We start from the raw sequence: 16,279 nt of genomic DNA on the forward strand, positions 1-16,279 counted from the left end.
GTGTACAATCTGTTATTGCTGCTGGGATGGCTGTCGACATAACGGCCACCCTGGTCCTCTACCATCCACTAGAGGTTCTTGTCCCCCACGCAGTGCATGCTCTTTTGTTGCAGGATAAAATGACGTTACTTACTCCTGCCCGTCACTTGTATTGCACTGCCACTTTGCTGGGTCAGCCTCACCTTACGGTGAAACGCTGTACCACACTCAACCCAGCAACTTTACTCCCGACCCCCGCTGCAGAGGGTGATGAGCCTCAGCATGATTGTGTCACAGAGTCACAAAAGGTCTTTCTACCCAGAGAAGACCTGAAGTCCGAACCAATACCCGGAAGTACACTTGTCTTTGTCGATGGCTCTGCCTCCAAAGATGCCTTAGGAGTGAACAGAGTGGGAGATGCTGTTGTTACCCTGAATGCTGTTTTGGAGTCTGGTCCCTTACCGATCTCCTACTCCGCACAAGCTGCAGAGATTCATGTACTCACTCGAGCCTGTGCGCTGCACGAGGGTGAAGTTCTCACTGTTTACACTGACAGCCAGTATGCGTTCTCTGCTTGTCATACCTACGCAGTACAGTGGAGGAACCGTGGCATGTTAACTGCGGCTGGGAAACCAGTCCGTCATAAAGACTTATTGCAACAGCTCCTTGATAGTGTACTGCTGCCCTCGCAGGTAGCTGTGGTAAAATGCATGGCACACATGCGTGATGACTCTGACGTTACCCGTGGCAACAATCTTGCAGATGCTGAGGCGAAATTGGCGGCACAGCGCCCTCTCCCAATTTCTGAGCCATCCCATCCCTTCTGCCCACCACAGCTGCCGCCTCCCCTTCACTCCCTGACACAGATCCCCCTCTGCCAGCAGCCCCCCCCCCCCTCTCATCATTCCATTCTCTGCAGCGATCACCACTGATCTCTTAGTGGAATTCCAGAGCAATGCACCAGCAGCTGAAAAGTCTCAGTGGCAAAGAGCACATGCAACAGTTAATGATAGCGGCCTCCTCTGTGTCAATAATGCCTTATGCCTTCCCAGACTTTTGTACAGATTATTGGCTCTTGTGTGACATGGGGTCACCCATGTCTCAACGGGTGGTGTGATGGCTACAGCCACCAAATATTTTTACTGTCCGGGCATAAGCACCTTTTTTAAGAAGTTTGTCTCACAATGCACTGTATGTGCTCAGCACAACACAGGAAAGGGATTAAAGCCACCTATTGGTAAAACACCTACACCACATTACCCCTTTCATACCATTGCACTGGATTACATTGAACTCACCCCTGCAGAGGGAAAGAAATATGCTCTAGTGGTGCTAGATATATTCTCGGGGTGGGTGGAAGTCTTTCCCACTGCAAAAGCTGATGCACTCACAGTTGCAAAAGCGCTGACAAGAGATATTATTCCGAGATGGGGCATACCAGAAAAAATCATCAGTGACAATGGTAGCCATTTTGTGAATGATATCATTAAACAGTTGACAGTTACTTTGTGCATAAACGTTAGGCACCATTGTAGTTATCACCCACAGTCAGCAGGAGCTGTGGAAAGAACAAATGGTACAATTAAAAACAAACTTACTAAAGCTATGGCGGAAACAGGGAAGAGTTGGATATGGTGTTTACCCTTGGTATTGTTAAGTATGAGAACAGTGACAGTGAAAGGCAAGTTGTCACCATATGAAATTGTGTTTGGCAGGTCCTACAGAATCCCGGCTTTTGATGTAATCTGGGATCCCCCTGAGGAGTGGGAACTTGCAGACTACTTAAGACGCACCTGTAAACAAAGATCTCATGTACCGGGGAACCCTCCAAAAGAGCCGGATGTAAGTGAGGATCTCCTTGTAAATATAGGAGATTGGATCTGGGTCAAAATTATTAAAAGAAAACATTGGAACACCCCACGGTGGGAGGGTCCTTACCAGGTGTTGCTGGCCACACCCACAGCGGTCAGAATAGCCGAAAAAAGTTCGTGGATACATTTAACTCACTGCAAAAGGGCACCCATTCCCGGTTCAGGGACAGAATAGACAGCATCCTGTGACGGGAGGTGTACGCTCCTGGGCCCTGGAGTGTGAGGAACAGTTGCCTGAGCTCCAGTCAAGACAACGTCACAGCGGGTGGAGGGAATATTAGAGATTTTCCTCTATTCAAAGCGGGCACAAGCCCTGAACAGGATAACTGAGGAGCTAGATTAGGGAGAGTTGGGGGCCCGTTTAATTCTCAGAGTTCTTGTCTTTAAAAAAAAAAAAAAAAAATGGGGATCTTGGATACAGGATACTTTAACACTCCAGGTGGAAAGGGAGTCATTATTGCTATGCTTTTCATTGGGACATTGTGGATGGTGTTAGAAGCCCTAGAGCATTTCCAAACACCTCCTTTAGCCTTTCCACAAACTGATAATGTAACTCACAACCGGCCAAGGGTTAAACGGGATGCCATAAATGTAGAACTGATGCGAAGAGGCCAGGTTGCTGTAACAAGAGAACACCAGAGCTTAGTGTTCTGGTATAACTCTTCACAAATACAAGTGGCGACTTACACCTTTGACTACTGCCAGGTTGTGCAACGTTGTAATTGGCACTGCAGCCTTTATGAAAAAGGACAATTTTTCATTTGTGTGACTGATGACAATTGGGGGTATAAATGTAGTTCTTGGAAAGCAGCTGCCTGGAACACAGGTACTGACTGGGGATATAGACCTGATCCTGCCATGACTCGGGTGGACAAAAATGGGGTGCCCCTTCGCTCAAGGATGACCTTAACAACAGCTGGGGGAGCCTGTATGCCCGGAAGACAAATAGATAGTTCCCAGCGCCTGACCCTGAATATAGAAAACCCAAGCCCTGGAGATGCAGGAACATATGTGATAGGCATGCATGTCCCAGGGTATACAGGGGGGCCTCTGGGGAAGTTTTCGCTCAGGGACATGTATAAAAACCCTGAGTTTAGAGTCATGGAGCATGAGGATCAGGAACCTTGGGTACAGGCCCTGGCTAACCCTACATTTGAGGAGACCATTGCCATGGAGACAGGATATACAGATACTAACATGTGGCTTGAGTGGATGAGGTACACAGCCAAACAAAACAATATGTCAGATTGTTATGTATGTGCAGGAGCAAGGCCACACCTTGGCACTGTGCCACTTCCCCTTCCAGAAGGGGGTGAGACATGTTTTCTGTCACTCTATAGGAGTAAGGGTCAAACCCCAGCCACAACAGATCCACTCTGTAAAATGTGGATAGACCGATACCCATTGAAGGAAGGTACCCCCAATCAAATTGACCACTCAGCAACTGTGTACAAGGGTAACTATACTTGTTATAACAGTACGAATACAGGTGGAGTAGATGTGGGTGAATTTCCCCCTGGTTACTGTGCTGTAATGAAACAAGCAGACCCTTTCCTACTATTTCATCAGACACACTCCCTTGGTGATATCTACTGGTTGTGCGTCGATCTTAAATTACGCCCTAGATTGCCACCAGTGTGGAAAGGTCACTGTGCACTGGCCAAACTCATTATGCCCATACATATGTTTAGAGAAAGTGACCAAGATTTTGAAAAAGAAGCCCACAAGATCTTTAAGAGAGAACTTAAAGGTAACCTGGACCCGCATGTCTATTTGGATGCAATAGGTGTCCCCAGAGGGGTTCCAGATGAATATAAGGCCAGAAACCCAGTGTGGGCAGGGTTTGAGTCTTTAATTCCACAGATCACTATTAACAAAAACGTGGAGTGGATAAACTACATATATTACAATCAGCAAAGATTTGTGAATTTTACACGTGATGCTCTGCAGGGCATAATTAATGAGTTAGGCCCAAACTCCAAAATGACATTTCAGAACAGAATGAGCCTGGATATGATGCTTGCTGAGAAAGGAGGAGTTTGCAAATTTCTGGGACTGGGCGGGGCCTGCTGTACCTACATTCCCAGTGAAACTGGCCCTGATGGACGGGTGACAGAAGCTTTGAGGAAACTGACTGACCTATCAGACGAGTTAAAAAGAAACTCTGGTGTATCAGATTCCTTTACAAAATGGTTCAATGACTGGTTTGGAGACTGGAAGGGTTTCCTAAAAAATGTTGGTACCATGATACTTATTGTGATACTCATGTTCAGTTTTTTGCTTGCTGTGTCATACCCCTGGCTAGGAAATATGTGGGCAGTTTCATAAAGCAGAAAACTGATGCAGCCATGTTTTCATTCCAACATGAGGAATACAATGACAGTGAGGAGGAGGACAGCTTTATGGGGAAGCACAAATTCCCAAAAATTGACTTCTCAGTTGTGTAGATTGCTTGATATCGGATAAGATAGTACACTAGAAGCATTAGGCGTCACATAAATATATATATATATTTTGCAATGCTACAAGGCTACAAAGAAAGCAGCTGCTAGCCTCCATTACTTAAGAAATGTTTCAAGCCTATGTAGTTGAACCCCTTGCCACCTTATACGTATTTATGTGCAACAGGGGGGTATGTTAATGTCATAGCTGTATGTTAATCCAAGTTTCATAGATTTGCACTTAATAGATATAAGGTGACACTAGTGTTTAAAATAAGGCCAATGTAATATAGATGAACAGAGTTACCCTTTAGCATTGGCCTCAGATTCTTCTATTGCTGAAAATGAGTAGTCAAGAGCAAGTACTGTTTGTGAATTTATCTTTCAGGAAATTCCACAGATATGCTGTGCCTGGCACTGCGTAGGATGTCCCCATTCTCACGAGCTGAAATCTTAGAAGCATCTTTGGGAAATTGGACTACGTGCGAGAAACAACACCAGGTGCTAAGCTATGAGAAAACTCCACCCTGCTGTGCAATGAAGAAAAAACTCTCGGTGTCATGCATTTATTATTGGACTAGTAAAGCTCATCATGACTACGTAATTTGTGGTATAAGAATCAGTACACAGCGGAAGTGCCTTCAGAAGCCTTACCTGCCTGAATCCTTTTTTACTAGGCTAACCAGGTTTCTCCATGTATACATGTGAAGCTTCTTAATAAAGCCATACATTGCTTTCCTTATCTCCTGACATATTTTTGAAATCTTGGTGTATTGATAAGTGAGTGACTTTCACAGCTGCTGGATATTGCGTTGCCTTGATGGTACAGCTGGTTTGGTGGTTATGATGCAAGCCTAGCTGTGTGCTGCTGGACATTGCGTTGCCTTGATGGTACAGCGGGTATGGTGGTTATGATGCAAGCCTTGTTATGTGCTGCTGGATATTGCGTTGCCTTGATGGTACAGTGGATTTGGTGGTTATGATGCAAGCCTTGCTGTGTGCTGCTGGACATTGCGTTCTCTTGATGGTACAGCAGGTTTGGTGGTTATGATGCAAGCCTAGCTGTGTGCTGCTGGACATTGCGCTGCCTTGATGGTACAGCGGGTTTGGTGGTTATGATGCAAGCCTAGCTGTGTGCTGCTGGACATTGCGCTGCCTTGATGGTACAGCGGGTTTGGTGGTTATGATGCAAGCCTAGCTGTGTGCTGCTGGACATTGTGTTGCCTTGATGGTACAGCGGGTTTGGTGGTTATGATGCAAGCCTAGCTGTGTGCTGCTGGACATTGTGTTGCCTTGATGGTACAGTGGGTTTGGTGGTTATGATGCAAGCCTAGCTGTGTGCTGCTGGACATTGCGTTGCCTTAATGGTACAGCGGGTTTGGTGGTTATGATGCAAGATTGCTGTGTGCTGCTGGACATTGCGTTGCCTTGATGGTACAGCGGGTTTGGAGGTTATGATGCAAGCCTAGCTGTGTGCTGCTGGACATTGTGTTGCCTTGCTGGTACAGCGGGTTTGGTGGTTATGATGCAAGCCTAGCTGTGTGCTGCTGGACATTGCGTTGCCTTGATGGTACAGCGGGTTTGGTGGTTATGATGCAAGCCTAGCTGTGTGCTGCTGGACATTGCGTTGCCTTGATGGTACAGCGGGTTTGGTGGTTATGATGCAAGCCTAGCTGTGTGCTGCTGGACATTGCGTTGCCTTGATGGTACAGCGGGTTTGGTGGTTATGATGCAAGCCTAGCTGTGTGCTGCTGAACATTGCGCTGCCTTGATGGTACAGCGGGTTTGGTGGTTATGATGCAAGCCTAGCTGTGTGCTGCTGGATATTGCTTTGCCTCGTTGGTACAGCGGGTTTGGTGGTTATGATGCAAGCCTAGCTGTGTGCTGCTGGACATTGCGTTGCCTCGATGGTACAGCGGGTTTGGTGGTTATGATGCAAGCCTAGCTGTGTGCTGCTGGACATTGCGTTGCCTCGATGGTACAGCGGGTTTGGTGGTTATGATGCAAGCCTAGCTGTGTGCTGCTGGATATTGCGTTGCCTTGATGGTACAGCGGGTTTGGTGGTTATGATGCAAGCCTAGCTATGTGCTGCTGGACATTGCGTTGCCTCGATGGTACAGCGGGTTTGGTGGTTATGATGCAAGCCTAGCTGTGTGCTGCTGGACATTGCGCTGCCTTGATGGTACAGCGGGTTTGGTGGTTATGATGCAAGCCTAGCTGTGTGCTACTGGATTTTGCATTGCCTTGCTGGTACAATGTTCCGTGGTAATGACATGAGCCTAGCTGCTGAACAATGTCCACATTACAATTGAATGGCAATGAGGTACCATGTGTTACCAAAAGCTGCTAACTTTAAAACCTGTATGATGTGCTGTATGCGTGCATTGCAAAGGTTTCAATGTAAACTTACCCTTATTGTTATGCAGCTCCCATCTAGAACTATTGACTTTTTTAATGTGTTCCCTAAACTCGAAACCCTTTCTGTGCAATGCAAGACTTTTATGACTTGTAATTAGTTCAGTTAGTGAGAATCAGTGAGAGTTACTACAGTCCAAGTCTGACTGAAGGGTGTCATTTACATACCTGAATTATTAACCCTTACTTTAAAAAAAAAAGAGAAAAGGAACACAACTTTGCTTTAAGTAGGATAGGGGTTGTACATACACACTTTTATCTCCCTATTCCCTAATAGCCATAGGTTAGGTAAACCTACTTGTGCTTTGGAGCGGGCTGTGGCTGACAGCTTGTTGTAGAGGACAGTCAGTATATGGCTGGGTAAGCACAGGCCCGGTCCGCCCATGATGCCAAATGAGGCGATTTCCTCAGGCGGCACAAGTCTGGGGACAGCACCAGGCAGAAACAGGAAGTGAAGAGAGTGCCTGGCCAACCTATACTGGGGGCAACTGTACCTGGATAATCTATACTGGGGACAACTGTACCTAGCTACTAATACTGGGGTCACCTATACCTGGAGGTGGCCACAAACATTAAGACTCCCCCCATCACATGACTCCCAGCGCTAAGCTAGCGGAAGATCTGAATAGGTTCTACTGTAGGTTTGAAGACAACCAAGAAGATGTACCCCACGACCAGGTGCCACCGGTCATGACCTCCCAGGTTCATACTAGCCCAGGTCCCCCAGCCGCACTGATGGTGTCAGAGGCCGAGGTTCTGAGATACCTTAAGCTACTCAATCCCCGGAAAGCTTCGGGCCCAGATGGTGTGTCAAACCTCTGCCTAAAAACCTGTGCAGACCAACTGGCCCCAGTCCTCACTTCCCTGTTCTCACAATCCATAAAGGAACACAGGGTTCCCTCTTGCCTAAAAATCTCCACAATCATCCCCATCCCAAAGAAACCAGGTGCCACTGACCTAAACAATTTCAGACCGGTCGCACTAACATCAAACATCATGAAGGTCTTCGAGAGGCTGGTCCTTTCCCACCTGAAACACACCACCAAGGATTTGATGGATCCTTATCAGTTCGCCTACAGGGCCAACAGGTCCGTGGAGGATGCCATCAATATCAGCCTGGAGCACGTTTTGAGCCACCTAGACAGACCAAACACCTATGTCAGGATCCTCCTCTTGGACTTCAGCTCCGCCTTCAATACCATTAGCCCCGACATCCTCTCTGACAGGCTAGTTCTCCTCAATGTGCACCCCAGCCTCTGTAGCTGGCTGAAGAACTTTCTCTCAAACAGGACTCAGACAGTCAAGCTGGGCCCTTCTTGCAGATGCGAGTCACCAACACGGGTGCCCCCCAGGGCTGTGTCCTGTCCCCAATGCTGTTCTCGCTGTACACAAACTTCTGCATCTCAACAAACAACTCGGTCCAAGTCATCAAGTTTGCGGATGATACCACCATCCTTGGTCTTATAGAAGGGAGCGATGAACGAGCCTATCGCCAACAGATTGCGAATATCTGCAACTGGTGCAAGGCAAACAAGCTTGTACTGAACACAGATAAAACCGCAGAACTGATCATTGATTTCAGAAAAGGCCATCCCAAACTCCCCCCAGTCCTCATCGAAGGCACTGAGGTGGCCAGGGTCCCGCACGCATGTTTCCTAGGCACCACCATATCCAGCAACCTAAGGTGGGAGGCAAATGTAACAATGATCCAAAAGAAAGCGCAACAACGGCTGTTTTTCCTACGACAGCTGAAAAAGTTTGGAATGTCACAAGACATTATGACCTGCTTCTACTCTGCTGCCATTGAGTCAATACTTGGCTCTTCCATCATCGTGTGGTATTCAGGGGCCTCTGTGAGCGACAGGTACAGACTACAAAGAGTCATAAAGTCTGCCGAAAGGATCATCGGTACTCCCCTCCTACCACTCAACATTCTCTACTCGTCCAGACTACGCTCAAGGGCCACAAGGATAGCAAGTGACCCCACCCACCCTGGCAACCGCTATTTCAGTCTCCTCCTCTTAGGCCACAGCTACAGGTCCTTACCCACCAGGACCACTAGACACAGAAACACCTTCTTTCCACAAGCCATTGACCTCCTCAACGTTCCCTCCCAAGCGCACTCCCTTGCTCCAGCGCTTACACCCAGGTAGTAGCCCGCCCATGGTACATCACCTCAACTAGTCTAGAGTGAATTAACTATTCTACTGCTCTCCTGTACTACTATTATATATCTGTTTATGGTACTGTATATCTGTATTACTTGTCTTGTGTACTACTCGAGCCTGTCTGTGCCAAAAATAGTTCCAAGTGCAAACCCCTGTACTTGGCCATTAAACTTGATTCTGATTCTGGATACCTACCTATACTGAGGGGCTCACCGCAGCTATAACATGCGGTGCAAATTGTTGGGTCCTGTGCGATCATTCCAATTCAGGGGGGGGGGGGGAGGGCGTAGTATAGAGCTGGCCCTGGGTAAGCACTAGAAGCCTGGGTGGTCATGTGACAGCTGCAAGCTGGGTGTGGTGGGGTACGTACCTTTGGTGGATATGAGCGCAGCCTCACTCTGCTCACTCGATCCAAACGTATTGGCAGCTTTGACATAGAAGAAGTAGTTCTCTCCTGGCTGCAGTGAGACCCTCAGCTGCTGATCCTTTATCCCAGATACAGACCTGAAAACAACAACAGTAATGGCATGCTTACAAGGATGGATGAAGTCAGTCCCTCAACTACCTCCAATGTTGAGGACAGCTATAAGTAAAATGAAAACTTTTTTTGTTGTATAGAACGTGGTTATTTAATTTTATCCCAAGTCCAGGCCTTGTAGTGGCCAAGAAGCTGTAAGATAAAATCACTTTGATAATCCCAGTTTCCTAAGTAGACCTCCATCTCAACTATGTTTTCTATCTACATCCTTGTTAGAGAGATTTCTACTGTGAGAATCTGCCTGGTTCTTGCGATGTAAAGCCTTCATTTAGTTTAAAGAACAACTGTTTCAGCAAGAAGACCATATTCAGAGTTCTACCTTAAGACATATTCTAGAGCAGGCTTTCTCAACCAGGGTTCCCTGGAACCCCAGGGTTCCTTGAGTGCTTTGCAGGGGTTCCTTGGAATTTTCCCCAATTGTGGGGGAAGTGTAGTAGAGCATACAATAATAGGTGGTACTGTAACAAAAAGCACAAAATTGGGGGCTTAGGAGACAGTATAATGAGTGGCAGTGTAATTTGGGGTAGTGAAATAAGCAACCACACTACTTTTAAAGACCATGCCTCCTGCAAAATAAATGCAGGGGTTCTTAGAGATCAAAACATTGTTTGCAGGGGTTCCTTGAGCTCCGAAAGGTATTTGCAGGGTTCCTCCAGGGTAAAAAGGTTGAGAAAGGCTGTTCTAAAGAAACATAATTCTGATCATTTTAGTGGTACATGCATCATGCTTTGTGGAAGGCCATTGAGTTTTATCTGTTCAAATGCACAGCCAGCCAGTGTCAGGGACTAGAAGGGTAAAAAAAAATAAATCACAGCATGAAAATCTACAGAAGTTTCCTGGAAATCCAGAAGAACCCAAATATGGCTTGGAGTTCCCAGACCTGCGTAGTGGGTATGCAGTCTATCACATTCTCATGGAAGTCAATAGAAAGCTGCTAATGTGAGGGATGGACAGCTCCCATACACCCACAGCCTACCTATAGTAGGGTGGGCCTACTTAACACTTGTTAAGCTGAAGTTTTCTGTATATAAGATGTAGCCGTTATTTATAGGGAACGAGAAATGGTATTCACTATTTAGAGCTAATTAGTGTTGGGCGAACAGTGTTCGCCACTGTTCGGGTTCTGCAGAACATCACCCTGTTCGGGTGATGTTCGAGTTCGGCCGAACACCTGATGGTGTTCGGCCAAACCGTTCGGCCACATGGCCGAACTAAGAGCGCATGGCCGAACGTTCCCCGAACGTTCGGCTAGCGCTGTGATTGGCCGAACGGGTCACGTGGTTCGGACCCGAACGCGCTCTGATTGGCCGAACTGTCACGTGGTTCGGGTAAGTAAATACCCGAACCACGTCATATCTCCGCCATTTGTCTGTGGGTTTAGCTTTGGGTAGGCAGGAAGGGTAGTTCGCACTCCAGCCACGCTAGCCAGGGTCCCCCCAGTTATTGTGTCGCTGCTGGGAATAGTAGTACACCGCTCGCTCAGCCACACTATATAGCATTGTGTTTACTGCCACTCTGTGACTGCGCTCAGCCACACTATATAGCATTCTGTTTACTGCCACTCTGTGTCTGCTGGGAATAGTAGTACACCGCTCGCTCAGCCACACTATATAGCATTCTGTTTACTGCCACTCTGTGTACCTCGCTCAGCCACACTATATAGCATTCTGTTTACTGCCACTCTGTGTCTGCTGGGAATAGTAGTACACCGCTCGCTCAGCCACACTATATAGCATTGTGTTTACTGCCACTCTGAGTACCTCGCTCAGCCACACTATATAGCATTCTGTTTACTGCCACTCTGTGTCTGCTGGGAATAGTAGTACACCGCTCGCTCAGCCACACTATATAGCATTCTGTTTACTGCCACTCTGTGTACCTCGCTCAGCCACACTATATAGCATTCTGTTTACTGCCACTCTGTGTCTGCTGGGAATAGTAGTACACCGCTCGCTCAGCCACACTATATAGCATTCTGTTTACTGCCACTCTGTGTACCTCGCTCAGCCACACTATATAGCATTGTGTTTGCTGCCACTTTGTGTCTGCTGGGAATAGTAGTACACCGCTCGCTCAGCCACACTATATAGCATTGTGTTTACTGCCACTCTGTGTACCTCGCTCAGCCACACTATATAGCATTCTGTTTACTGCCACTCTGTGTCTGCTGGGAATAGTAGTACACCGCTCGCTCGGCCACACTATATAGCATTGTGTTTACTGCCACTCTGTGTACCTCGCTCAGCCACACTATATAGCATTGTGTTTACTGCCACTCTGTGTCTGCTGGGAATAGTAGTACACCGCTCGCTCAGCCACACTATATAGCATTCTGTTTACTGCCACTCTGTGTACCTCGCTCAGCCACACTATATAGCATTCTGTTTACTGCCACTCTGTGTCTGCAAAGAAACATGACATTTTCCACATTTAAAAGACAGTTTTTCCTTTGAAACTTTACAATCAATTTTCTCAAAAACTATAAGCTCTTTTTCAAATATTTTTTTCCCTCTTGTACCCACTCCCAATGTGCACATACCCTGCAAATTTGGGGTATGTAGCATGTAAGGAAGCTTTACAAAGCACGAAAGTTCGGGTCCCCATTGACTTCCATTATGTTCGGAGTTTGGCGTGAACACCCAAACATCGCGGCGATGTTCGGCGAACCCGAACATCTAGGTGTTCGCCCAACACTAGAGCTAATGTACATTCTGATTATTTGTGTTTTCTGCCTTGCCGCTTTTGTAACGAGTCTGAACACGGTGCACTGCGGACTTCCACTATTACTACTGACTGTGGGAAGAAGTTGTCACTTTTATGAGAAATATTGCTGTTGTGTTTGATACAGCTGGAAAGATTCACTGAGTTCCTATTACTAATACCAGAAGAGGTGAAGGCAAATCTTCCCAACAGGTAAACAAGCAGCAATAAATGCAGAGGCTGCTAATGATGAAGAAAAATAATCTCCTAACGCATATTTCCACTAACCCAGGAAAAGAAAAAACATTTAGTCAATCAAAGCTGGTCGGTTAACCGGCTGCTGGCTTTGACCAGATCAATTTATTTCCGTCATCGTAAATTTGTATGTTAAGTAAATTTTTTGCTCATCACTAGTTGTAACCTTTTCTTTTGCTCTAGAAATAAAACACAGCAAATGTCCATTTCCGACTTAAAGCGGATCTGAGATGAAAAACTAACTATGACAAGTAACTTGTCTATATATCTTATCTAAAGTTTAGATAGTTTACACCGCATATCTAGCTGCAAACAGCTTCAAAAGTTCATGATTATTTATTCCTGTGATCAGGGGCGTAGCAATAGGGGGTGCAGAAGTAGCGACCGCATCGGGGCCCTTGGGCCAGAGGGGCCCCGAAGGGCCCTCCCTCAACTACAGTATTAGCTCTCTATTGGTCCTGTGCTCATAATAATCACTTCTATAGATACTTTGAATAGTGGTAATCATTTACAAACTGTTCTCCATCCCCTTCTTGCACCTCTGTAGTTGCCATTGACAGGTTTTGGTGCGCCATATCAATTGATATGTATAGAGTGCTTGGGGTGCCCCATTGTAAAACTTGCATCGGGGCCCACAACTCCTTAGCTATGCCACTGCCCGTGATACAATGAGGACAGCCATGTTCTGTTTGTCACATTGTCACAGGCTGAGGGCTGGAGATGCTATCAGCTTGCCTGTGTGTGCCCAGACTGAGCTCCTATTAACCCTTGCTACAGTACCAAGGCACAAAAGGAGCTGTGGGAGAGGCTTGTTTAGTTTATAGGGAATTAGAGTATTAAAACAAAACAAAAAAGTATTAGGCTTGAGGAATGCCCTATAAATGATATGAAAGGAACACAATTATGCAATGAGTACAAGTTTATCTCGGATCCACTTTAAGCTTCCAAGCTGTGTGGAGCTTTCAATTTATGTTATCAACTCTGCTTTGTCAATCGATCTGAAGAAGATATGTAAATAATTCTAAGTTGCATGCAAATTTAATTGACTTTGTATGCAACTGAGCTAATGAAATGCACTTCCTACTTGGCCCAATTCCAAGCTGCGGCCAGTTTGCATTAAATTTACATAACTACAGTCATTAACGATTCCTAAGAGAAGTCTGGAGTTGGGGTTGTTTGGCTGGTTGCTGTCTTCTCCCACCCATCTTCAGACCATCTGAGTATTATTAGGTGTGTGTGGCTTGTGCGCATATCTGTACATCATCAAAATCTGGTTTCAGCATCAGAAACACTTCTTATGTCTATATATTGCTGTTGATTGGTATGTAATTGCCACCCTCCCAGTGATGTCAAGCCTAGGCTATGTCAGGCAGCCTTCTCCCCAAAAGCACTCTGGGAGATTATGTAATGATCCTGGTCACGTCACAGAGGGGGAACAAACATCTCAGCTTACCAGCAGTAAAGTTGGCAACATCAATGATACATTTCAGAATGTAAGGACGAGATAAGATTTTACATGAGCAAACATTGACTAAATTATCTATAAATGTATATTGTAAAAAAATAAGCTATTTTATTCACTACAGTGGGATAAGACTATCATCTAATCATCTTGCTCTAAAAGATTAACTACTTAAGGACCTCAGTGATTGGAATCTACTCCCTGTTTTGGTGGGCTCTTAGCTGGCAGGGCATAGATTTTAATCACCTCCCGCAGCGCGCATCCGCTGTTTCCGTCGCTCCCCGCCAATCGTGCCGCTCAAACCCGACGAATCGCCGTGCATACCCGCTGCAACCGCCGTCACCGCCGCATACCGGGAACTTCCTGTCATGGACTCTGCCGTCTCTATGACAGCAGAGCCATGTGAGCCGGACAGGAGCCGATTTCATTGGCTCCTGGCCGTGTCTATAAATGCAAGCCGCTCCCATAGGCTTACATTGATAGACACGGTCAGGAGCCAATGAAAGCGGTTCCTGACCAGCTCACATGAGTCTGCCATCATAGAGACGGCACAGTCTAAGTCAGGAGGATCCCGGTATGCACGGCGATTCGTCGGGGTTCCGTCGGTATTGTACCAGCGTTCTCTGGTCCTTAAGGGGGCAGAGACCGCCGGTACGTAAGTGGTTAAACACAGTACAAAAACAAAAAACACAGACAAAAACAAATATGAGACTGTATAAGACTGGTCTAATGTCATTTGAAGGCATATTTACACTTCACTGAAGCATATTGATATCATTGCTGGCTGCAGGACAAATTATCAGGTTGACTTGTAATCAAGTTATTACTGAGCAAATAAAGTAGAGAAAGTTCTAAGCTTCGATTCTGGGTATAGCAGAAACTTTCTGCATGGTTTATACAGCTTAGTACAGGACAAGTCAATCTAATAATTTTGCTATGGCAACCTTATCAATTAGCTTCTGAGTGAAGTAAAAGTTTGAGTGTCAACCTTTCCAGTAAATACCAGTTATATATTTTTTAGCTATTATGCTATATTTTATGCTTTAGTTTAGAACGTAGGTGAAATTTGAGTTTCATTCCACTTAAAGTTATATACAATAAAGTTCCTCTTTAAGTGGAACCTATCAGGATGTCTGCTATGTGCACCAAAGATGATTTGAAAATGTGACTAATATGCAAACTTGGGTTCCAAATGATTCCAGAAGAACATATTAGCAATAAGAGAAATTACTTTGAACTTTGCAAAGCACTGCAGAAGATGCCAGCAGCACTATATAAATGTATAATAATGATCTTACCTGAGCCCTTCTCCCTCGGAGGAGTACTGCTTACACCACTCCAGGGTGAAGGTCTCTGTGGACTCGGGGTGAGCAGTGCTCCATCTGATGACAGCGGTGTTCCAGCACACGGTGCACTCCTCCGCTTTGATCAGAGGGGTGGAGGGTGCTGCCAATAAAATAAGGACAAGTCAATAAATGTTGTGTACCTTACCTGCTAAATTGAAGCTTCCTCTGGGTGGTATGCAGCACTTATGTGTACTTTCATTTGTAACAGGACAATAAAGAGTTCTGTAATGTGAAATACAGTATATTATTTCTTTCAAAATTATATCTAGGCATGGGCTCAGCAAAATGATGTGCAGATGATGATCATGGTTTGCCTAGTACTGCAAAATAAGTTCACAAAATCCTTTACTATGCTTTATAAAACATTTGCATGAGTGATCTCTACCTTTTTTGTTTTGCCTTGTGTTAGGCCTCCTTTAAACAAGCAGCTGATGGCGGTACATTCCCCGCCTGTCAGCTGCTCTCGTGCAGGTATGCACTACTGAAAAACGTGCATGTTATGCCACATTACAAATTAATGACAACGAGCTAACATGTGCTACGGTCTGTTACTGGTAGACACTAATTTTGAAACCCATTGTGATGCGCTTTATATGATCATGTGCATTGCAACGGACTTAATGTTAAGTATCCCAGTATCCCTTCTAGAATAATATATACTCTGGTGGTGAGTCCGGTTTTATCAGGTGTGGTGAAGGTAAGATGCTCTGTACTGTATTGCTGATTTAAAATACTGTATATACCCACAGGCCAAAGGCATTTGAATTGCGCTGCGTCATTGGGACTTGTGGTTGTGAAGCCACATCTTCTAATGCTTAAAGTGAATTTGAAGCGATAATTAAAAAAAAAAAAAAAATACTCACCAAAGGAGACGGAAGGTTCTGGGTCCTACAGAGCCTTCCTGTTCCTCTCCTCATCTGCTTGTTCCCCTGCAGGCTCTTCTGTTCAAATCTCCCACCGTGGGAGACTTTGGAAGTCTTCATGAGGCTGAGTGCTCGAGAAGACGGGCGGCTCTGTAATGCGCACGCACGTGTAATGGTGTGATGTAATGTAATGGTGCATGCGCAGTATGGGCGGCCCATCTTCAGGAGCGAGCGTGCTCCC

The 16,279-nt window shown here is 45.8% G+C and overlaps 1 protein-coding gene across 2 annotated transcripts in view; it reads right to left on the bottom strand.

Annotated features, from left to right (window-relative positions):
* Positions 1-16,279, bottom strand: part of CMYA5 (cardiomyopathy associated 5) — a 150,515-nt gene that overhangs the window by 16,379 nt on the left and 117,857 nt on the right. For both annotated transcript variants that reach the window (XM_068250143.1, XM_068250134.1), the window contains exons 10-11: positions 15,128-15,275; positions 9,245-9,378 (exon numbers count right to left, since the gene is read on the bottom strand). In XM_068250143.1, coding sequence (XP_068106244.1) covers positions 9,245-9,378; positions 15,128-15,275 — 282 coding nt within the window. The remainder of the gene's footprint in view (positions 1-9,244; positions 9,379-15,127; positions 15,276-16,279) is intronic.

Source organism: Hyperolius riggenbachi, chromosome 1, assembly GCF_040937935.1.
Source record: "Hyperolius riggenbachi isolate aHypRig1 chromosome 1, aHypRig1.pri, whole genome shotgun sequence".
In the NCBI taxonomy this organism is placed as follows: domain Eukaryota; kingdom Metazoa; phylum Chordata; class Amphibia; order Anura; family Hyperoliidae; genus Hyperolius; species Hyperolius riggenbachi.